Source organism: Atractosteus spatula, chromosome 21, assembly GCF_055471065.1.
Source record: "Atractosteus spatula isolate fAtrSpa1 chromosome 21, fAtrSpa1.hap1, whole genome shotgun sequence".
Classification (NCBI taxonomy): Eukaryota; Metazoa; Chordata; class Actinopteri; order Semionotiformes; family Lepisosteidae; genus Atractosteus; species Atractosteus spatula.
The window spans coordinates 17,626,068-17,650,140 of record NC_142726.1 but is presented as its reverse complement, the minus strand read 5'-3'; the positions used below and the strand labels follow the sequence as shown (position 1 = coordinate 17,650,140).

The 24,073-nt window shown below is 40.9% G+C and overlaps 1 protein-coding gene across 1 annotated transcript; it reads left to right on the top strand.

Annotated features, from left to right (window-relative positions):
• The first annotated feature begins 1,786 nt into the window (after window positions 1-1,786).
• On the top strand, window positions 1,787-23,863 carry hsd11b2 (hydroxysteroid (11-beta) dehydrogenase 2). The gene is made up of 5 exons (XM_088938956.1): window positions 1,787-2,141; window positions 16,981-17,193; window positions 19,147-19,332; window positions 20,949-21,086; window positions 23,032-23,863. The coding sequence occupies exons 1-5, from the start codon at window positions 1,868-1,870 to the stop codon at window positions 23,397-23,399; spliced, it is 1,179 nt and encodes a 392-aa protein (XP_088795082.1). The 5' UTR covers window positions 1,787-1,867; the 3' UTR covers window positions 23,400-23,863.
• The last annotated feature ends 210 nt before the right edge of the window (window positions 23,864-24,073 follow it).

The following is a 24,073-nucleotide window of genomic DNA, read 5'->3' as shown; positions in this document are numbered from 1 at the left end:
GTCAGGCACTCTCAGTGTTGCTCAGGTAACTAGGGGCCAGGGGCACCCCAAGGCACAAATAGGTGGCAAATATTAACAGAATGGAGTTCATTCTATATACCCCTCAAGCTAAAAAAAATGGATAAATAGAAAACTGCACACGTTCTGCTTACCTGAAGTAATACAAAAAGATTGCAGAGTCCCTAAAATAATATCAGATGATTCTTCTATGTTGAATTTTCTAACTTAGGGGAATCACAGATTTGATCCATGTCAGTTGGTGTTGACTTCCTACCTGCCAGCTGTCCTTCACATGTCCCCAGTGGAAAGAGAGGCAGCAGGTCATTTATCTGTAAGTGGGTCAGAATTTGATTTAACCAAAAACAGTTGTTTTAAAAAAACTTTTATTTCCAAATCAATCCACACAATTATTTTTATGTTAAAAACTTTAAGTTTTAAGTTAAAAAACTTTCAGTTTTGATTAATTTTCTAAAATTATATTAGAAAGTGAACAAACTGAATAAACTAGGTTTAAGAAAATAGTCAGGATATTTTGTGCTAACTTTAATATTATACATTAATATTAGTTAAAAAAGGATAGTAAAACATGATAAATTGCAAGCTGTCCAACCAGTTTGCCTTGTTTTCTGTTCTGAAAAAAAAAAGATTTCCTTTTTAAAATATGTGCAATAAAGGAAATGCGAGTTCAAAAAACTTTTATGAAGACCTGAAAATGCTGCCACACACAGCAGGACAGAGGCGGCCCTCTGTCACCAGTGCAACACTGCACAACAGGTGACATGTGGGCAGAAGGGTGACTGAATGTCACAGCCAGGGTAACGCCATCAAGAAAACCTCAGTATCTTAGCTGTGTTTGTGCACGTGCAAAACAAACATACGCAGTGCACATAATTCAGCCTTATCACCAGTTATCCTCAAGAGACCTGAGCGCAGAATGGGACTGTTACACTCGCTTTCTGTGTGTTTCTTAAAGAGCACATCTGGAGAAGATTAACAGTGTTGACAGGAAACAAATCATCAAATCACAATGTGATGCAGTGAGGACGATGTTGCAGCCCATCAAATTACACATCCATCAAGTGTTGCTGTGAGCCACTCCAGTCTCAGGAGGCACTCGCTGGCACTGGTTGTCATGCAGAGTGATGAATCATGACAGAAGCATGCTAGCCTTAGTGAACACGGAGCACACGAGAGGAAAACCATGTGAAAGAACTATACAGCAAAACCACCATGCAAATTTAATGTGATAAACCTTCCCAGATGAGAACTTTTGTCCTTGCTGTAGTTTTTCTCACTCATAATAACGGTTGATATTACTTGCTGAAATAATCCTTTCTCCTATCCCCCAAGTCAAACTGCAAAATTGATGTTTCATTTAACTAACATTACAGACATTTTCCTCTTATGTGTCTCAGGGATTATGTCTAACTGTATATATTTTTTATTCCACAGTCCCTGTTTTTTCTTTTTATGCTGTTCTAAAGTACTTGTGCTTTTTCCTTTTCCTTCCCGAGTATTTTCTGTATTGAATTGACAATCTGCCACTTCCAATTATTTGCTCACCTTTGACAAAAGGGATTTTGTGTTACGCAGTTTCTAACAGTGAATGTGCTCTAGAAAACTAAAGGAAAATAAATCAAGAAGGCAAAGGATAACAAGAAAAGGAACATTAAACTACAGTTAAACTTTAGTCATTGGCCACAGATTAGATCCCTCTGTAGTCCCTCCCCTTTGGAGCAGTCTGCTCTGTATATAAACAGTGTGTACAACCCATTCATCTGCCTGTGCTCCCTCCGTGTGTGAGAGCAGCGTTGCAGGAAGCACATGGTTGTTGAAGCTTTTCTCATTCCCCTTCACTCCCAGAGCCATGGAAGAGTATGCCCTGTCCTTCTGGATTTACATGGGGGTGATGTCTGTGTTTGTTGGAGGAGCAATGAAGAAGATACTGGCTTCGCACATCAGTGCAGCCCCAACCCTTGTGGTGTGGCTTGGACTACTAGTCCTGCTGGAGAGGCTGTGCACCCTGTGCTTGCCCGCCGTGCTGGGGCTGGCTGTCCTGTGTGCGGGCTGTGGGCTCATCACCAGGAAGGGCTCAGCCGCACAGACTCTGCCCACTGAGGGAAAAGCTGTTTTCATAACAGGTAGGAAAGTTCACCGACTGTTTTGGATTTGGCTTATAACTCACTTGTGCTGTTGCACAATCTTCCCCTTTTCCCTTCCGCAAGGCTGTCGTTCAGGCTGTTAACTCAGCTCCTCGGGTTTGCTCTTTGTTTGCGAGTGGCTTCTGAATACCACGTGCACCTGCAGCATTGAGTTTTTCATGTCCGGAGTTCATCTGAAAGAACACACAAAATGTTAACATATTTACAATGATTGATCTTGCAAACAATGTGGACTGCTTGTATTTGCAAAGGAAATACCATGTTACATTTCTGTTATTGTTTTAAACAGTTCAATAATCTTCCCCTTCCCATATAAAAGCAATGGATTTACAGTAAAACAAGAAAGCTGAAGTCAAAGTGCTTCTCCTTTGTTAGGTGATATTTGAATAACTTTTGGAAGATGGTGAGTCCAGATTGACTTTAAGTGTTTACATCTTAATCAAAGTAATTTAAGGGAACTGGAATGAGTGCCACTGGAGGTTTTCCTTTTGTGTGAAAAGCAGTTATGACTAGAAACTGCTTTAGTAAAATACAGATTTTAACAGTAATGTATGACCTGGTCTTAACTGCATCTTTTCAAGTGCCTGCAATAGAGGAGCTAAAGGCTCATTGTTAACACCTGCTTCAGAATGAAAATATGTTGTTTATGGATTTGGATTCAAGCAACACAGGAGTGAGAGCTGCTTCTGCAGTCTTTGAAGGTGAAGCACAGAGAACAGCAATGAGCTCTCATGTGAAGAGCAGGACATACTGTACTATGCAGGATATCTGCATAGTATAGTAGATAGTAGATATCCTGCAACACTACTGCGGTACTTGTGAATTTCACAGGGACACATATAACAATTGGCACATAATGGAATCACCTATTAGAATGCAAATATGTAGAATAGGAGCAGAATCATCTACTTTAATAGTGAAAATATAATTATTACTGTTTGAGGTATTCAAAGCTTTGCTGTGATTTTAATGTGTCCTAATTGAGTGTAACTGAACAAACTAATGAGCTCATTAAGCTCACTATAAAGCCTACAATGATTAAAGACTAATCATTTTATGTACTTTAACAAATCAACTAATAAGATTTGCTTGCTAATGAATTTCTAAGTTGTTTTTGTTATTTCAAACAGAAGTTAAATTTGAGAAAAGTGTGTTTAGTTCACTATCTAGTGATAGTGATGAAATTAGTATTCACACAAGATACTTTAAAAAGATAATGACAACAAACAACAACTGGTATTGGAATTATGATGTCTAAACTAATGTTCAGTGTAACCCTTGGTGTATTCATTTTCTTTTGCCATATCACTTAAAGTAGTACTTTAAAGTGCATGTTAAAGAAGTGATGAGAGTTTTTTAATGATTAAGCTTTTTCTTCCTGTTAAATCCTCTTAGTGAGGCCTTCAGGAAAAGAGCATGTCTGGACATTTCTTCATCTGGAGGTGGAATTCTGTGCACAAACTCAGGGGATAAAGAGAATGTTGATTCTGCTATAAAGGTGCATGAATCTGAGCTCATTACCTCAGTGAATGTGCACATTTATTTTCAGACCAATGTTATGTTTTAAAAACCCTGCAATACTTGTCTCCCCAAGTGAAGGCTTTTTCTTTAATTGAAAAAGAGGCTTAATGGTTACAGCGGTTAATCTGCCATTTGTAAGCCACTTGAGAGAAAAAATCCTAGAAAGCTGTTGCTTGCAGTTCTGAAATTTTCCAGTTCATCTATGCAAAATTTGAAAATGTTTAATGCTCAAAAGCTGGAAAAAGTGCTTCCAGTGCTAATTACTTCATATCCTGCTCACACTGCCTGTGGTTTTATTCCCTAGTGACAATTTACTTTTTCCAGGGTTGCACTGTAGCTCAGGCTGACTCAAGGCATGGCATTAGAGATCAGTTTAAGTGCTTTTATCATGCTGTTGTAGATCACAGACTTAAGAAAACCAGAATTTTACCTTAAATCGATACTCACAAATTCTAAATCTGGACATGTGGTAAGAGTTTCATGCGAATAAAAAAAAATGCTTCCTATTTTCCTGGTTGGTTCAAGTTCAAGCACTATAAATTCCCCATCCTTAGAACAAAGATGTTGGCAATAGTCACCAATGCCATCCCACGATACAGTGCACAGTCCCTCAACACAAGCTTTTAGACACCTTTATAGAGCTCCTCCATAAACATGCCTGCTTTAACACAGAGCATGTTTTCAGTGACAGAATTTGGAAGGTCCAGATCTAATGTTATGTGTGCAAAAATCCAGTCATATACAGGGCTCTCTCACCCAGACCACATAGAACACAGATTGATACCTCCCTTTATTCTTATACTGAAAACTGTGATGAAACTGTGAAAACAGAATTCAACCAACACATTACCATGATGCAACATTAACATTATCTGTGGACTTTCTGGTAACTGAAATCAGTGAAGGAACAACCTTTAGAAAGGCTTCCTAAACAATTTTGTGTTTCAGTTTAGTATGTACAGTACAGTACATGTTTTATAGTTTCCAATTCATAATACAGTACCCTCTTCCTCACTTTCCTTCTGATTGACCATTTTGCCCTCATCACAAGGTAATGCATCACAGTGAAGCTATGTGAACAAATATCTATCGTTGCCATGTCTTTGATGATGATACAGTTCTTCTCTTGGCTCCCCTGAACTGTACGCAGTACTAATGCATTAGTTCCTGCTGTGTTCCAGGAATGCCTGTCTGCTTATTCCTTATTCCTGCTCCATTCCTTACATGGGCTGCCAGCAGTGTGGGGACTGGTTGAGGCTTGGAATTCATACTGGGGAGGTTGTAGGTTCGAATTCAAAGAGGGGAGCTGCTGCTTTACTATGAGAAATGTGTTTCACTCACATTCACTCACAGGGTGTAATATAATTCTTGGCTCTATAAATGGGAGTCACTTTGGATAAACGAGTCATCCCAATAAAATACTACTACCAACTCTCTGAAGCTGCCTGATCTCATTGCAAATCAAATGCCTCTTTTTGCAATTCACCAGATACTAATGTCCAATACTACAGGCTCAAAATCCTGAAACGTTGAACTTTAACCCATCGCTTTCCCCTTGTCCATTGTGAATTCTGTCAGTGTAGTGTTCTCTACACAGGGAGGTAACATGGTGTGGCTGAGTGAGAATCTACAACTAACACCTCAACAAAGATTTTTCCTTTCAGTCTAGGCCTCCTGTATTTACTTTGTAAATCGCAGGTCATGAGGTTCCTGGCTGGCAGGGGAAATAATCAGACTCTCTGAGTCAGACAGAGCTCCTACTGACCAGAATATTCTCAGACATTCATGGCTTCACCCAGGCCCCATCTGAGCTGACCAGGCCTGGGGGAGTGTGCACCTTGTCAGCTCTGTGGGACAATCACCCCATTAAATTAGCAATTAAATTAATTAGCAACTGATGACATCATTTATGGGTCCTACAGTGGAAGGGATTACGAGGTCCTGTGCTGTCTGGCAGTGGACTTCTGCTCCTACCTTGAGGGATCAAGCAAGCTCTGTGAGGATGCCAGGCTGCAGATTAAAGAGCAAGTCTGAAAAGGTGTTCTCAGGCTGAGGCTCGCAACGGAGGAGTTTGTCTAGTGGCATGGAAACCAGACTGGAATCACCTCCTCCAATATTCCTCCGATTCAGCTTTTATAGTGTGCTATACAGCGCCTACGTTACAAGCCAAACACCAAACTAAGCTGATGGGCTCCAGGAAAACAACCCCAGATCTCCCCAGGGCTCAGAACTCAATCTGGTGAATAGGTATCCTATTAATAGTAGTGACTATAAACACCAACCCCATCTCAGTTTTTGAAAAGAAACCATCAAGAATATTTATTAAACAAGAATATCAAGAGTCATTTACAAATTTAGCAGTATTTGTTGAAAGAAAGTTTGCATTATTGCCAGTGAATGAAATAAATTCATGACCATTGTACAATGGAGTTAATTATCAAGGCATTGTAAAATAAAGAAATGACAAAACCTAAAGCAGGTTGCTCTTTGTCTAGAAAGAATGCAGCTTGTTTTACACATTGACATGTTTCACAGCTGTTTCACAGTGTTGCCAGACATTTGTAAGAGTTGGGATGTTTGGGCAATGTGTAGTATGTTTGATAGACATGCTAAGGAAGAAAATGTTAAAACTATCTTTTGACATATCAATCTCTTTAATATTTACCTGGGGAACAATCTAATGCAAGTTTTAGCTTCAAACTAATTTCTGAATGCGTGTTATAGTCATATTTGTATTATCTTTGTGATTGTGCACCAACAGTATAATCTTAGAAATATTATGTAATATTGGGTGCCTTTTCTACTTTTGTATTTCTTAACATGACCAATAGTAAGTGACAGAACATGAAATGAAGCTGTAATTAAAGTTCTTTGGTAAACATAGGCAGCTGTGATTCCAGGTATTTCTGAATGAATAATACAATTGTGCTTCCCTTACAGTGTGAAATGGAAAGCTCAATTATTACAGGAACAAAATATCTCAAGGATTTCCTCTCACAGTCCTTTCATTCTTTACCCAGTTTAAATAAGTTTAAATCATCACAGAATCCTTAATCAGGGACTGTGCCACTCCCACACAGCCTTACATTGTCCCACACAGAGGGTGGCAATAACTCTTCATGACGTGTAAACGGAGGAGTAAAACTGAGGTACAGACCACAGTTTGTAGGATTCCATCCCAGCATCTCTATGCTCTTTTTCCAAAGCAATAGGAAGACATGTATTAGAGACACATCCCAAGATCAAGACTTTGAATTATTTAGAGTATTACTTGAAATACTGTATCTGAGCTTATGTAGACAATGTTACATAATGTAAAAAATAATAATTACAAGAACAGTTTAGTTTTTCGATAATTCAAATTAAATCACTCTGTAGCTCATTCCATGAAATTAAAAAGAAAAAAATGTTAAACCTCTTACACAGCGCTTTGAGAGTCAAGGGAATTGCAGAAATTCCTTTGAGGATGAAGGTTAAAGTCCCAGGACTAGCTGAATATGCTGCCTCCCCAAGCATGACTGAAACCTTTTCAGCGCCTGCTCTGAGCTATGTCATGAGAAAAAAAGAAACTGATACAAAGGTTCTTATTTTCCCTCAGAGGGCAAATGTGGGCAAACTGCCCACTGTGCAGTGAATGTATTAGATAGGCAATTTGCCCAGTATGATCACAGGGAAAACTGACTGTAATATATATTTAAATATACAGTACTGTAAATGCATAGTTCATATTTCTAACATATATTTATCTACAGTACATTGGTATACTGTATGTAAACATTCTCAGACATTCTTAGCCTTGTCCTTATAGATTTACTGAGGAACCACAGAATGAGAAAAAAGAGCAAGCACAGCAACCTAGCATTTCCACACTAAGACAGACTTTTCTGGTCATCCTGGAAAGATCGCGTTGCTAATACTAAGGGAAGCTGGGCTTGGCAGCTCGGGTTTCTGTGTCCCTAGAGAGGGCTGGGCATGACAGATGGGTGCCTTGCCATGTGTTGTGTTGTGTTGCATGCCACCCAGAATGATGTCCCCTCTTGGGACAGCTGCCATGTTGTGATCCCCAGGACTCCTCGTAATGGCATTGGATCCAGTTGTGTTGGGAGAAACATTTCTCTATGATGAGACATAGAGCTACACATGGGACACAATAACAAAGAAAAGAACATACCTGGTACAGGCATGGAACATACATAGGAAAGCTGAGAAAACACAATCCGTACCTCACCTTGGAGAACTTGCATAAGGTTTGCAATATCACAGCTTCCTGCTGCTAATGAGTGAGAAAGGAAGTCACACCTGAGCGACTGCAGCTTTGAGGTGGGAAATAGGCATGCTTCCCTCAAGAGCAGGCTGCAAGTGCAACATCCTGTTCAGAAGGCATCCACTCATTTGCAGCAACAACAGACATGCTGACATTTTTGAATAAAGCGCCCTGCCTGCAGGACCACCTTGTGGGACGACTGTTGATAACAATATCAAAATTATTGCTGAAAGGCTGAAAGCAAGCATCGCCTGCAGGGAGGCTGTTTCCCATGGTGTCATTTCTGCACAGCTGATTTCCATTACAGCACTAAGGAGCAGGGAACATGGACTGGCTGGGGTCTGAACAGATCGGCTTTGTTTTTCCTCTCTAACCACAGTGGGGAAATTAGTCTTTTAATAAGACCCTGACAGGGGAGATTAAACAGACTGCATTTCCTGGTGTTCAAAGGAGTTATTGGAAAGCTCTGACTCCCAGGTTTCCCGCAGGAATGGAAGGCTCAGCTGGTCCATTTGTCCCTTTGTGAGCCCATGCCTGGTGTCACACTCATCATTAAACATTGGGATGTTTGCACAACAACCAAATGTAGGAATCACAGTCAAGAAATAATTGATTTGATTCACAGTCTCATTATTAACCATGAATAATGTCCTGCAGGACTAAAGTGGGGTTCAGTTCTTAACCTTACAATGAGCTCTGCCTGCAGAAAGATTTGGGTTCCTCTTCAGATTGTTGCCTTGCTGAGCCAGAGAACCAGGAATGTGCAGAGAGTTAAGTGAATTTTTATCAGATGCCCTCAACAGAGTTGATGAGAAGGACAGTGTGCCAGCTGACAGTTCATCAAAAGAGGACCTTCACCTTCCTGCACCAGATGACCAGGCAAACAGCCATTTTGTTGAAGAAAACACAATGTTTCTTTACAAATACTTCTGTGTGCATTTTTATGGCACAAAACAGCAAGGCAGGCCAGACCGCTAACCCTCTAACCCCTGTTTAATGTGCCTGAGCTGCAGTACATTCTGGCAGGTAATGAGGCTCTTTTAGGAGTTTATGAGAGTTTATTGACCCTTTTGTTGTAATTGTGAGACATTGATAAGTGGAGAAAAGCTTAAGAAAAGATTAAACTCATATTAGTGGTCTTATCATTCCAAGAACAGGCTGCGGTCAGGCAAGAGGTTTTAAACCTCATACAAGTTAGATGTTTCATTATAAATGTTAATAAATATTTAGATGGGAATAAAGGTGTACATATGTTCTGTAATTATTGTGTAACATCTGTTTGCTTTTTTTGTTTGAAACTGGACACTATGGTCGTTCATTAACGATTTCATCTATTAGGACGTAAAGGAGTTTCCTGAGCAAAGATAAAATAAACAAATCCAACAATGAACTTTGATATAACACCATAGAAACAGAAGTACATTTGTTTTTTTTGCTCAGTTGCAACGTGTTCAACTAATCTCCAGCCACCAGGCTGTATAGCTCCAGTATCTCCAGAAGATCCAGGCAGTACTGACCTACTGAGGTGATACAATGTGGGTGACTCAGGTGTTTCAATGGGCCTATTGCAGAATCGTACAAAAAGTATAGACTTTAATCACTCTGTGCCACTTGTTAGGTAATCTGAAAACACGAGATCAATGCATGTTAGTAAGGATTATAAATGCTAAAGCCCTTGACTGCGTCATTGCCCTAATCATGGCTTATAAAATGTTACATGTTTTATTACATTCAACTATAATGTCAATGTAATTGCTAAGCCTCTTTAATGAATTACAAGCACAGCAAAGATTGTATTATTCAAGCTTAAAGGCCTTTGCAGTTAAAGCCTCTTAATTGTCATTGGCTTATCAATGTCTTTATCGTTTCTGTGCGTGACTACAATAACAACAAGTGGTTTCGCTTTAGGTGACTTGCAAATCTTCCCAGATGACTCTGTGCCGGAGTAAAACTGTGGGCTTGGTATTGATCATTCAGGAATGCTTTAGAATGGCACAATATTAGTGTCTTTTGCAAGGCATCAGGAATAATCATTTTACATTAAGTGAGCACTGAAGACAATGGAATTGGAGTTCAGACAGAATAAATTATACAAGCTGTGTGGATTCTCTGTGTTCTTTAAGTCCATTGAGCTGAAATAGCTTTAGCTGAATAATTTTACAGTCTCCAAGGTGCTTGTGGCAAAACTGTGACACAGATACACAGAGTGATCTAGTGAATTTAAATTGCTGTTAATGTGTGTGAGTGGAAACAAAAAGGAATTTCATTATAGTCTGTATATTATAACACAACCCTTAAGAGAGGGTTTGCCCTACTTCATTCCACACAAGGAAATGAAATTAAATTGTTATTAATACCAGAATTAATAAATCCTTTAAAATGATTTTGTCTTATAAGTTACATTTTATTTAGAGGGTGCGAATGGATCTGATTCAAGTTTTATTTCCAAGGCATAAGGTAATTTCTTTCAAAACTACAAAGGATACCAACTCTGACTTCAAACAAAATCCTAAATACAATTGTCAAGCATGGCAGAAACAGCACAGACATTTACTATGTAAATGACTGGCCTTCCAGAGCCTTGCAGAGACAAGCCCTGGTGTGGCAGAGGGGTGAAGAGTGAAGACTCCTCCTAAAGAGAGGTCTACCTCTGGAGCACATGGTCAGCACAGCAGTGCCCCAGCAGGTGTCAGGAAAGACATGGGGTAAGGGACCAGGATAACATAGGGAAAATAAAGTTAAAACCTACATTCAGCCACAAAAGAATATCAATTCTGTTAGAAGATGTTCAAGTCGGTAGCTGTGTCAGTATGCTTTTGCTGCAAAGGAACAAGTAAAGGCTAAACCCACGCTGAGAAACAGAAAAGACAAACTCATCTGTGTGCTGACGGTTGTGAAGGTGGTCTTCACCTTCCTTCACCTTCACCTTTCAAGCTCAACAGCTTGAAACATCGTTTCTTATATTTTTCATTGTGGAATTACCCTTTACTGGTTATGTACCAAGGCTCAGCCTAGACTGTGGGTAAGAGCAGAATCTCTGAATGGCCTCTGATTTTTTAAGTACCTCCACTGTACATCCATACCTGTATGTTCGTGCATAGAAAAGTTAGTCGTTGGTCAGAGATTTGGCAGTAGGATGTTCTTGGGATGTGTTTTAAATGGTTTGTATGTTAAGTTTGTTCCTATTATTTCTCTATGGCAAGTACAGGGCACCAAAGTTAAGACCAGAGGTTGTTCTATGGCTGAAGAATAGGAAGGGTATGTTTATGGAAGAATATGCAATAACGTTGCCCATTGCTAAAACCTAGAAAGAAGCACATGGTTAACTGACTGAATAAATGGTTTGAATGAGCACAGCTCTCCAAACAGAAAGGAAGGAATGAAATGAATTAAAGATTTCTCTTGTGAAATTAGGTTAAAAACCATTTGGTCAAAAATATTTACAGGCTGTGCAAAGAGGATAGTAATCATAACATTTTCCATTTTTATTTAACCTCTGATCTAGACAAAACAGCAAAGAAAAACAAAATAATATGGTGAAAAGCCTTATGGGATGCAGGCTCTGAACTTATCTTTATGGGGACCAAAATATCTCCGTGTTATAATGTATTGAATTCTGATGCATCATCTTAAGGTGTGCAGCACACAGCTGCAGTCTGTTGTTTTATCCTTCCATAAACGTCCACCCTGGCCCTGCTCTGCTAATGCACAAGGCACTACCCCCCACCCCAGGGCTTCCCGAACTCAGAGTGATACAGTGGAAAAATCTGAATGACTTTTAACATACACTGTCTAGAGTGAGACAATCAAATTTACTCAGGATTCCTGGAAGCCATCCAGTGCAAAAGTCTCATTGAAAGACAGTGCAAACCAAATGCCAAAAATATTCTCACTAGATGCTCTTATGTAATGATTTCTGCTTAGAACACTTTGTGTAGCATTGCACTTCTGTAAAAAACTACATCTATGTACAGTTATTGACTAGACTGCACTCATTCCATGTCTTTACAATGTAATAGGCTTTAGAGAGTCTTTAGTGCCCAATACTATCAGACAGGATATAGTCTGATAGATTTTCTTTGTATAATCAGTAGCCTAAATAGTCAAAACGTTCATTATAAAACATCAAGAAATTAGAATCACAACAGAATGTGGCAAAAGAAGGGTTCAAACTACAGGGCAGTAGAATGTTTTTACTGCATAACTTTAGTAACTCTTAATATGTGTTAAAAATAAGAAGTTAACTTGTTCAAAAAACAGTTCTTGTTAGCCATTAACCTGTGATCTTTGTACAAACTACATTACATATTGCCGCAGTCCACTTCGATTTTCCGCTGTGTTAAGTTTTTATTCTTGCCATCATGTGCATGTCAGTCACTGCCAAAATCAACACAAAGTACTCAACTTCCAGTTCTGAGCCGTCAGCACACTCAGCCCATCAGCATGGCTGCTCACACTGGCACTCCCTTGAACCCTCGCCGGACAGACCGCCTGCACATTACTGACCTCACACCCTCTGGGTCCAGCAGTGAGCGATTTAAAAGAGAACTGGACAGAATGTTTAGATCTGTGGGCACATTTAAAATGTGCACAAATTATTTTAATTGATTATTTTAGTAGTCCAGGAAATGGCAAGGTTATTTATAAGAAATACTCGCTATTCCTTATCATTTTGAAAATATTCACTACTAAATATGTCTGTGGGCTGTGTTCTGTTGTGAAACAGTCTAGCTCATTTTGGATATGGTTGTTCTGAATATTTTTTGGGTGGCAGCCTGTGTGTTTTTTGCAGTTGCAAGCTTCGTGGGAAATACAGCACAAACCAGATATCTCTCCATTCACAGCACATACAGCAGCTGAGGTTTCAGTTTAGTTGTGAACTCGAAGAGTGTCCTCTGAGCCCTTTTCTCCTGAGATAAAAGCTCCTGTCCTCAGGACGCACACTGCAGATAAGCATGTGGCAGATCTGATAAGGATCTCAGAGTGCAGCACCCACAACACCAGGGGCAAAGGTGACGAGCAGTATGTAGGGTGGGAATGGAGACATCACACTCTTCAGAACACTTCCACACCCGGCAGGGTGTTTTGAGAGTTTTATTGTGGTATGCCAGTAACCTTTAACAAGGTGCTGCTTGCAGAGGTGTGGTGCAGACGTGTTTTCAAATACAGTAAAATCAATTTCCTGCTAACAGTGATATCCACTAAGGCCCACAGCACTTTAATCACAGCATATCATTTCCACTATCTTCTTCAAATCTCCACTAAACAGATTATTTTCACATTTTGTTTTTCCATTACATATCTTATTTTCAAGCATTGACTGACATGTGCCAGACATATACAGTATGTTCTTGAAAGCACATCATCCATTAAATGTATGCAAACTGGGGGACAAGGAAGCTGCATTCACCTTGTTTACAGGCTTTTGATCCTTTGGGATTAACTTTAGAATGCAGAGTTCCAGCTTCTTGCTGGTGCAGCCCTGCACTGTACAGACCTGGCTGGGCTGTACTGGCTTCAGTCTGTCTCACTGTAATTACAATTTCCACCCAGGAATTCAAGACACAGACATGGTCATGGGCACAATGGGAATTGGTTCCTTATTTGTCTTCCTTGTGCACTAGAATATGTTGTTTTGACTTCAGCGCTGTGAGGGAGTCAGACACAGTGACAGAGCTCCTCTGACCGATTACAGACACACCTAATTCTAGCCCTGCACAGCCCCTCCTCCTCCACACCACTCATTTTTCAGACTGAATAAATAGAGAGTTGCGTGAGACCCACTGGGGTTTGTGTTGTGGGTTAAAGTCCACTGCAGATCAGCTGTAACCGACTCCGGGCCTGGGCTGGAGCAGAGTACCAGTGTTCCATTCTCATGCTACCACACTTCCAGCTGTGGAAGAGGATTTTTAACTTAAACTCTTCAAAATGGAAATGCACTAATCAAAAAAAATATTTTCATCTTTTAATAATATCTGTTCTAGGACAGTGCAGGGGTTAGCATTGCCTCTTTGCAGCACTGGAGCCCAGGGTTCAATTCTGGACCTGGAGTGCCCTGTGTAGTTTTGTATGTTCTTCCCATGTTCACATGGGTTTTCTCCCACAGTCCAAAAACATGGTTTCTGAGAAAATTGGTGTGAATATGTCTGTGTCTGTGTTTGAGAAGGAACAAGTAATAGGTTTATTCCATGCTGAAAAAAGAAGACAGAAAAAAACACGTTTCAGCCGTGGAGCGTTCTTCAGGTGTGTAACTGTGTCTATGTTTGTGTTGGTGTGTGTGTGTGTGTGTGTGCCCTGCAATGGACTGGCATCCTGTCCAGGGTGTATCCTGCCTTGTGCCTGTTGCTGTGGGTGGATGGGTCTTCCTTACCATAGCCAAGGGGCCTCTGTTATAAAGCTTGTTATTAGTGATTCCACTTCACTTGAGCTACCAGTATGTCCTCTTCATCAGTGATGACTTTTTTGCCTGCAGGGAGATTAATGAGATCATGCCATTGAGGATACAGCATCCGACAGATTTGGGCTCACAGGCCATATGCTCTTCTGGACAAGACAGCATCTCATTCTCACTGCCTCTGCGTTGGAAGCTGAGTGAGCTCTTTGGGGACTGTTGTAATCTACGAACAGTGTGGTTATATATTCACCTCTATATGCAAGCTACAATTAAACACCTTACAAAAGCCATGTGCTCATCTGAAACATGTTACAGCACGGACATCTGTGGGCTGGCTTAGGGTTATCATCAAATGCCCATCGTGTTGTTTTTAATTCCCTTTATTTCACCAGGTAAGTCAAATGAGAACAAATTCTCTTTTTCAGGCCTGTGCACACCCTTTAAGAGTAGACAAGAGTCCTATATTCAGGAACTTACTGTATTTCTGTTAAGCAGCCCAGCTGTTCTGTGATGTTCTGGTGTGGTTTGGCAGCTCTAGTCAGCGCTCTTGTGGTCGTCTTCACCAACATGGTGCGAGGAGTCAGCAGAAACTTCAGCCTGTTGAAGCTTCTCAAGGCTTGCCCTCCCAAGACCAGTCACTGCTTCACAGAAACCTCTTCTCTAGGTGTCGCAAACAGAGCTTTTCGAGATCAAAAGAAGTTTATAAATGGCTTTGCAAAGAACATGGAGATTGACTTGTAGACTAGTTTTACTGCTTACACCAGAAGGAGGCTCAGCAGCTGAAATGTGTTTTTTCTTTCTACTTTTCAGTGAAGAATTAACCTCTGCTTATTCCCGTGCAGCTAGCGCTCACTGACACAGCTCCCGGCTCAAACCTCTTTAGTTTAACTATTTGTTAATGTTTTTTTAATCTCATGTGATGTCCCCTCTTAAAACTGTTCACAGTTTTAGTTATGAGTTTTTAATTCCCATCTGGTCAGATTAGCATTAAAGTAGGGGTAACAGAATCTGGTACTGAACGTTTACAGTGCAAAAGGTCTTTTTATCTCAGGTCTCCAGTTATGGGCAATTTAAAGAGATCTGGAAAACAGAAAGGACTGTGGTCATATGAAGAGTAATATTAGGGACCAGAGACATAAGAAGCTGTAAGGTTCATGATTTTGAACCAGATGTGTAACAACTCTACTGCTACTTTACATCTACTGTACCTTTTATGTGTATCAAAATAACCAACACTCTACTAAAGACAAATATGTAAACTTGTTTTGGAATTCCTTTTTAATTTAAGTAGTTTAATTTTAGTTGGTACCTTCTTGAATTTCTGTGTATGTGCATGTATCAATTATTCCCACTTTCAGTCTTTCGTTTCTTTCATGCCAGGCAGCAAATCAAAGCTGCTCATGTTCCACTACATGCATATGCACAGAATTTATAGCCAGTAAATCTCATTTATAGTAGTGTAGCCCTTGGTTCAGCAGAGTCAGAACACAAAAAAACACCACCCATCAGGCACACACACTTAACAAAGAACCTCTTAACACAACCACCTGCCAGAGAACTAGAAGAAATATTTGGTGCAGCATAAAAAATGCAGAAAATATTTTAAAGGGTTCAACATACTCTACAGTTCCTCATGCCAAAATTAAACAAAAATGATAAGGGTTCATCTCTTGTTAATTCTTTATCCTTTACAGAGACAACCAAACCCAGTTGTTCATTTTGGCAATAAATTGATATTTCTGATTGTACAGACTCCTGCACACTGCAGTTTTGTTCCTGGAGGAGGTTATCGTGTTGCAGTCACATTCCATATATCAGATTTAAATCTGGAATACAGTCAAAGCAATTTTCTGCCTATTCACCCCTTCTCATACAAGCTGCAGTCTGAAGAGTTATCTGCACTGAATGTGTGCCAGCTGCATTCTGTTCTGGCACACATTTTTTTCTTTTTAATAATCAGGATCTAAATACTGTACATACTGTAGCTCAAGATAGCTTTGGTAAGAATGATAAAATTCAATAAATACTGTACCGATCTCTGAAACAGGTGGATCAGGTTTCTTAGGCACAAAGTGTATTTTTTAATTAATGCACTGCAATGACTCAGTAACAAGCTGGGCTTCTTCTATCCACGACACCTGGAATTGATATTTGCAGAATGATATGGTTAATGCCAGTATGCACTGAAATTAATCACTGAATAGATCAGTAAAGCATTACTGCAGTGTAAAGTGCTTTTAGTGAGTTGAGTGAGAGTGAGAGTAGAGGTTCTGCACCTTGGCCTTATTATTGGAGGAAGAATTAAACTTTCCAAAGTAGGCACTGTTGCTGTAACTTTAAGCAAGGTGCTCTAACCTAGTTTCTCTGGTGCACACAGCTGCCTGCATGGACACTCCATTGCTGGGAAGGTAAACTCTGATGGATGCAGTTTGTTTACATTTAGAAACTGGGACACGTTTATACCCTGGAAGCCTCTACAACTAACCAAAGTACTTTAGCTTTATGAGGAATCTTATATCAGAGTCCTAAAGAATACATTTGACACCTTCCAGCTTCAACGTACTGTTTTCCTGTTTGTCACGGTGAGAGATGGACTTGTATGCGATGTCAGTTCTGACAGCAGCTCCTGCCCCTTCCAGGGTGTGACTCCGGCTTTGGGAAGGCAGCTGCCCTGCACCTGGATGCGCTGGGGTTCGAGGTATTTGCCAGTGTGCTGGACCTCAGCGGGGCGGGGGCTGTGGAGCTGCAACGCGCTTGCTCGTCCAGACTGACCCTCCTCCAGATGGACATCACGAAGCCCCAGGAGGTCCAGCAGGCTTTGCGCTGCACTGTGGACAAACTTGGCGGGAGAGGTGAGGCAGTACTTTCAAAGGGAATATCTAAAAACAATTATCAAGATGTTTCTTTTTAAAAAAAAATAAAATAGATAAGTTGATTCTGATCATTTATTTTTGATCCACAACAAAATGTGCTCCCCACTTGTTGAAAGCAGTTGTACAAGTTTCACAAATCTATTCAGAGGCCATGTACAGTATGTGCTGTATGTATGGTAAATAACACACAAATATATATATATCACATTCAAAAGACAGGAAAGGAGAGTGGTGGGAGGGTGTTTGTAGGAATTTTTGCATGTTGTTATTGTTTTAAATAGACTTTATATTTGCTGTACAAATGTCATGCTGGGGCAAGGCCTGTGTTGAGCAGTTTGTATGAATGGTGCAGAGTACAGTAGATCCCAGCCTTTCTTGTGATTACTCACTTTCTCCACTCCCTGTGGGCTGACAAGGCTTTGGCTGCAGATCAAAGATTTGCTTTTTTACTATATCTTGCAGTTGCAACTCAGCAGCATTCCAGGTGATTAAAAAAAACATATTAAGAAACACAGATACACTTTTCAGTGTACCGTATCATGAGACAATAATATAGGTACTTACGTCAAAACAGAAATTAAAGAAGTTCCTCTTTGGTTTTCTATTAAAGAATAAGATAAGATAAGAAGCTTTTTTGGAATTCAGTCATCAGATTCATTTTCTCTCAGCCTCATGGCGTTAAGATCCCTCTCCGGTCAACAGTAATGCCTATCTCTCAGGGTACAGTAAGTGGTTATTTACTGCTGCTATTGAAATACATCACAGATTATAACATTGCTGGGTTGAAAAGCAGAAAATTAGAATTGCTTTCACGTAGACTCATGCAGGAATTGTGCCTCCGGTAAAGAAACATAAATAATATATCCGATGTTCTAAAACACAGAAAATGACACTTTGTGCTGCAGGGGTTAAGTTTTTGACTTTGTGCTACACCTGTTTTGGGTTCTGGAGGACTTAAAGACTTCCTGTTACTACTATATGATTTGCTACTCATATAACAAGCCAAATGCCTGCCTCTCTTCCAGTCTGATGCAGCCACCCAGGATACGGGAAAGTGCTGGTTTCCTTCTCAGCCTGTAGAGCCAACACAGACAATTTTCCTCATGATACACAAACCCCATAAGCAATTCTGAGGAAAAAAAACATTTGGAGAAGTGTTAGGTCATCCCGCAGGCCCCCAAGATGAGTGCAGCCCACAGATGGTTCTTTTCAAGCAGATTTGTTCTTATATGGGCTGCAGTGCACCTCTCAGGCAAGTCTCAGCAGAGCTCTAGCCTCCTGATGCTTTCTGAGCCTCTTAATTATGTTTTAGATCACTTTTCACTGCTCCCCTGGTTCTTATGTAACCCATCACTGCTTTGCTGCCTGCCCAATCATTCTGTTTTCCTCACATTCAACCCCTTTGTCCCAATCATCAGTGGTGTCCTGGAATGTCCTAGTGGCCTGGAAAGTTATGAACATCTAAATTCTGGAACTGAAATTGACTATATGTTCAAATAAAAAAAACATTAAAGATAAGTGAAGTAAAAGCTAAATGAACTGAAAGAAAAAATGCACTTTGCTCTGTGAGTTATTTACAGAGGGTCTCTGTAGTTTTGCAACCTGTTTGATGCACATATGTTTTAATGCATAAACAAGAACTGTTTTCTAACTATTGAAAATGGCACACACGAACACAGACACATGTATCCAAGTATTACACAATTACTTTCTACTTGTCTCCAAAGCATACTTGGAGAGGAGTTTCTCCCAGAAGGAATCAGGTTGTGACACTGTTACACTGCAGCTGTTAAAGGACTGGGATGATGTTTTAAAATGTTATGGAAAATGAAAATGCCTCCAATTTTTGCAGATGAGCACAAACAGGTAAAAATTCCACAGGACTGAAAGTGTGCAAGAGTTGCCTTTGACCTGCACTTGTGTTTCCTTTAGGCCTGTGGGGCCTGGTGAACAATGCAGGAATCTGTGTCAACTTTGGCGATGCAGAGCTGTCTCTCACGTCCAACTACAGGGGCTGCATGGAGGTCAACTTCTTTGGCACGCTGGACGTCACCAAGACCTTCCTGCCAGTGGTGCGCCAAGCCAAAGGGAGGATTGTGACGGTTTCCAGCCCCTCAGGTACCTCTCCTGTCCTCAATCCTTTTCAGCTGCCAAGTCTGAAGCAATATGAAACACTACAGTGAACTACAATAATCAAATTATATATAGTCATCTTCAACCTACCACCCCCAAAATCATACTATAATTGCACCCCTTTCTGACAAGACATGTAGCTTTCGGTCTAATAACAGAGGCTCCATTGAGTCAGAGGTTTGAGCGATAACACATACTGTGTGTCTCTTCGGTGCTGCACACAACTGTCTTTGTGGCATTCCAGATTGCTGAGGCCTTGCCAGGGCTTATGATATAATGTACAGCAGCCAGGCACAAGGCTCAGGCAATACATTCCCTACTAGCATTTGCCACAGCCTGTTCCCAGTGGATTTTAATGCTATCTCAATTATGGCATCCTGATTTGAAACAAATGGTCTGCGGATTACTATGCTGATGAAACACTTTTTGTTGGTCGACTAGTCAGTTGTTGTGCAGTGCTGAGTTTGTCTGATGTAGTGTGCCAGCCTGCTAGTATGGCAGGGAGGTTTATTAGGGCTACATTGATAGGCTGCCAAACTATTATAGAACATGTAATAGGTTTATTCCATGCTGAAAAAAAGAAGAAAGAAAACACAACGTTTCGGCCGTGGAGCCTTCTTCAGGTGTGAAGCCTTAAACCTATTACTTGTTCTTTTGTAGCCTATGCAGCCTACTCATGCTGACGCAGCTACCCACCTGAACTATTATAGAACATTTCACTTAAGTGAAAGAGTTGCTAAACATCATTTCATTAAAGACATCTTCCAGGTGGAGCGATTCCAATCATGTATTGGATACAGAATCTTTTTTCCACGTCATACTGTAGTTGCTGGCAAAACCACTCTTTCACAGAGATTCACATAAGTTAATGAGCCCTCATTAAGGGAACTGGATTTCCTTATTTCTTTATCTAATACCTGCCCTAAGAGGCAGGGCTTCTGTCCTTCCCACTTGGGGACAGAATTCATCATTATCATTTGACTTTGTGCCCACCCACTCCGGAAGAACTATGTCCTTCTAGAACATTTCCCTCTCAGTGTGAACAGAACATGGTGTTTATGCTGATGCCAGTGAGCTGCACAATCACCCATCGTGTAGTAAAACGGTTTTGAATTCACAATGTACTGTGGCTTCTGCTCAGAGCCTTCAGTTAATCTTTCTGAAATAACGAATTATTTTTTAAACATAAAGAGGGGCAAAGAAAATGCCAAGGGTACAGATGATTTAATATAGGATAGTAGCCATGCTGCTTGAACGCTAAATAAATTATTGTGGCAACATAAAACCAGACGAGTACTGTATGTTTTAGTAAAGAGGACAGCTGTCATCTGCTCAGGGTCTTTGAGGTTAATTGTCAATGTTCTCAATGTTAGGACTTTCTGTCTCATGACAACCTCTAAATAATGCTATAAAGGTCTCACAGCCAGAACGTTTTATCTTTATTACTCTTCTAAATATGATCCTTATAAAGTCAGGATGATTCCAAGAGCAGGGATTTTGGTAGAGTATTGTATGTCACAGGTTTACAGACGGACAAGCTAACTTTCCATTCTGGGTCCCAGGCAGAGGCTGATGTGTGCCGTCTCCCGCTCTATTTGCAGGGGAGCAGCCCTTTCCCTGCCTGGCTGCCTACGGCGCCTCCAAAGCTGCCCTGAATCTGTTCATCAACACCCTGCGGCACGAGCTGGAACCCTGGGGGGTCAAGGTCTCCACCATCCTTCCTGCATCTTACAAGACAGGTGAGGGACTTGGAGCCTCAGTGACACCTGTCTCACCACCTTGCACAGCCCTTCCTAAGGAAGATAGAAGATGTTACTTCTATCACATAATGTTGACTTGTGTGCCTTTGACTTGTGAACTTGTCAATTAAGGGATGTTTCAATTGGCACACACTCTTGAGGAGTTTAAATATTCACTATGAAATCTTCTTAGCTTTAAACCAAACTCCAAGATCTGGAGTAACCATCTGATCTGCCTTGCCCCTTGACTGTATGCTGGCAAATCATCAGGCACACTTGGGATTGTAACTCTGTACTTCTGATGTCTCATGATCCATAATATTGTTTCCCTAGATTCACCACCATAAATCAAGTGTACATTACAATTTTACTTCAATCCAGATAAGAATGCTTCTCTTTGGACCAACAGGACCATTGTTTTATCATTCATAAACAAAAGTCACGATTTAAAAAAATATTCCCTCAAAAACATACAGGGTGCTGAGAATCTCACTATCGGAGTCATCTGGAAAGTTTCACAAGTGTCACGGCCAGTAAAAGCTCACACAAACTGTCAAAAAATTCAGGGTGAATTATAGATGAGCTGCTTCCCTCCAAAAACTTTTTCTTGGCCACTTAATAGTAATAATAATAATAATAATAATAATAATAATAATAATAATGACAGATGTTGTGCCTTGTCCTTGTGACATAACATGGAAAAAACCTTAAATGGCCACTGGAAAGTAGTGCAGGACCCTGCACTTACTATTGTGTTGCTCCAGCTATTGTATTGTTCCAGCTGTTGTTGCTTTGTTGCTCTCGCTGTGTTGATGCTCTCGCTGTGTTCATGCTCTCACTGTGCTGGTGCTCTCGCTGTGCTGGTGCTCTCGTTGTGTTCGTGCTTTTGCTGTGTTGGTGCTCTCGCTGTGCTGGTGCTCACTCTGTGTTCTTGCTCTTGCTGTGTTCGTACTCTCATTGTGCTGGTGCTCACGCTTGTGTTTATGCTCTCGCTGTGCTGGTACTCTCGTTGTGCTGGTGCTCACACTGTGCTGGTGCTCTCGCTATGCTGGTGCTCTCATGCTGGTGCCCACGCTGTGCTGGTGCTCTCGCTGTGTTCGTGCTCTGTTCTGTTGCTCTTATTATTGGATGCATGATGAGCAGTGATGTAAGTCAGCAGTCTTTTACACTGGCCCCACTGGACTGCTATCCAGGGCCACACACCTCCTCCTCCCTGGGACCTGGCCCAATATAATACATCAGTAATCAATTCTCATCAATCCCATTAAGGGCAAGAAAACAGAGAAAAGATCTGATCTGAGAGGCTAGAACAGAGGAGTATGTACAGTATGTACACTATGTACAATATGTGAAGAGGAGCAGGTAGAGACTCAATACACCACCCCAGCTGAGCCCCCAAGTGCCTGGCTCCCTACCAGCTGGAACAACTCACATCAGGCAATGCCAACCCAAGCAATGGGGTCAATGCCAAGGGGTCCCAGGGGCTCCAATCATGACAGAAAACACAGTTACAGCAGTAAGATGAGAGACTGGAAACTGTGTAAGCAAACCTGGGTTCTGCAAGCATATAGAGCATTAAACATGGCCTCAACATGCCTGTTTTACTACTGTGTTTGAAGGGACTTAGTAAGCACTTTACTCTACCATAGTTTTTTCCTTAATTGTACAGTAAATTTCTATTGTCATCACTGAAACCACAGCAGGGAAAAACAATTAAAGTGTCTTGAAACCTCTGTATGGCAATGTGTGGTCCCTAGGGCCTGGCAATTTCACCTTGTTAGGTGGTCTTATTCACAATGCAGTATTGAGCTAACCGGTGATCCCAGCTCCATTCCCAGCACAGCCTGTCTTTCCCTCTGGTGTGACGGATGCCTAAGAGAAAAAATTCACAGCATTGCTCCCAAGGCTTGCACACCATTAATTCGCTGATGGCTCTGTCTTCCAGGCCAGTCCAGTAATCTGGAGTACTGGGAGAAACAGCACCAGCACTTGGTCCAGAACTTGTCCCCCAGCCTGCTGGAGGAGTACGGGGAGGAGTACCTGCTGGAGACTAAAGAGCTGTTCAAGGCCCATGCCAGGAAAGCCAACGAGGACTTCAGCCCCGTCATCAACGCCATTGCACACTCGCTGCTGTCCGTGCAGCCCAGTGCACGCTACTACGCCGGCCACGGCATGGGGCTCATGTACTTCATCTACAGCTACTTGCCCACGTCCGTCAGCGATCGCTTCCTGAAGCAGCTCTTCGTCAGAAAGAAAGTGCTGCCGAGGGCGTTGCAGAAACAGAACAACAACAACAATCAAATTCAGAAATAAACAGAAAATACATCCAACAGCACCACTCACTTACAGAAGTACTCTTAGTGATGTTTGGTTATATTTTGTACTTTCATTTTTAGAAGGGATCATTGAATTACACCAAATTTTCTGTGAAAGAGAAAAGGCACAGCAGCCTGACCTCACAGAACACATTCTCACACAAATAAACTCAGGTCTCCTGTTTGGAAACAGCAAATTCATGAACAAATTCTTCTCTGCAAAAAAAAACCTTTTAACAATGTTTTAATTTTTGTGTTGCTGTTTTACCTTTTTTTAATGTGTTTTCTTGCTCGTCTGTTTCCTTTCATCCAATCAGAGGGTTGCAGCTTTTTTCATGCCAGTTTTTCGCAATGAATCAGTGATACTGTGAAATTTTGTAAAAAAAGAAAGAAAAAACTAAAGAAAAAAGTAGTGAATCACTCACTTGTTTATTCTTCTTTAGTATTAAAGGACTTCTCAACCACAGTCTCCATCTGTCTCTTGCAGCTAAAAAAATCCTATCTTTTCAACAGCAGAGATTCATACCTGGAAGAAATTAAAACTTCAGCCTACCAACCAGTGGCTAATCAGAAACCTAGTGTTTGATGATATGTTGTGCAGGGGTCCTCTGTCCTAGCATACTGTGTTAGTAGTTAATGGCCAGCTTAGTCTCCATCCAGGAACATACAGTA

Bases quoted from the DNA above. Each gene is read 5' to 3' on its own strand.
- hsd11b2 (XM_088938956.1), top strand. From the start codon at position 1,868: ATGGAAGAGTATGCCCTGTCCTTCTGGATTTACATGGGGGTGATGTCT. The intron at 17,194-19,146 runs GTGAGGCAGTAC...TGTTTCCTTTAG, and splicing joins GGACAAACTTGGCGGGAGAG to GCCTGTGGGGCCTGGTGAAC. The intron at 19,333-20,948 runs GTACCTCTCCTG...CTCTATTTGCAG, and splicing joins GACGGTTTCCAGCCCCTCAG to GGGAGCAGCCCTTTCCCTGC.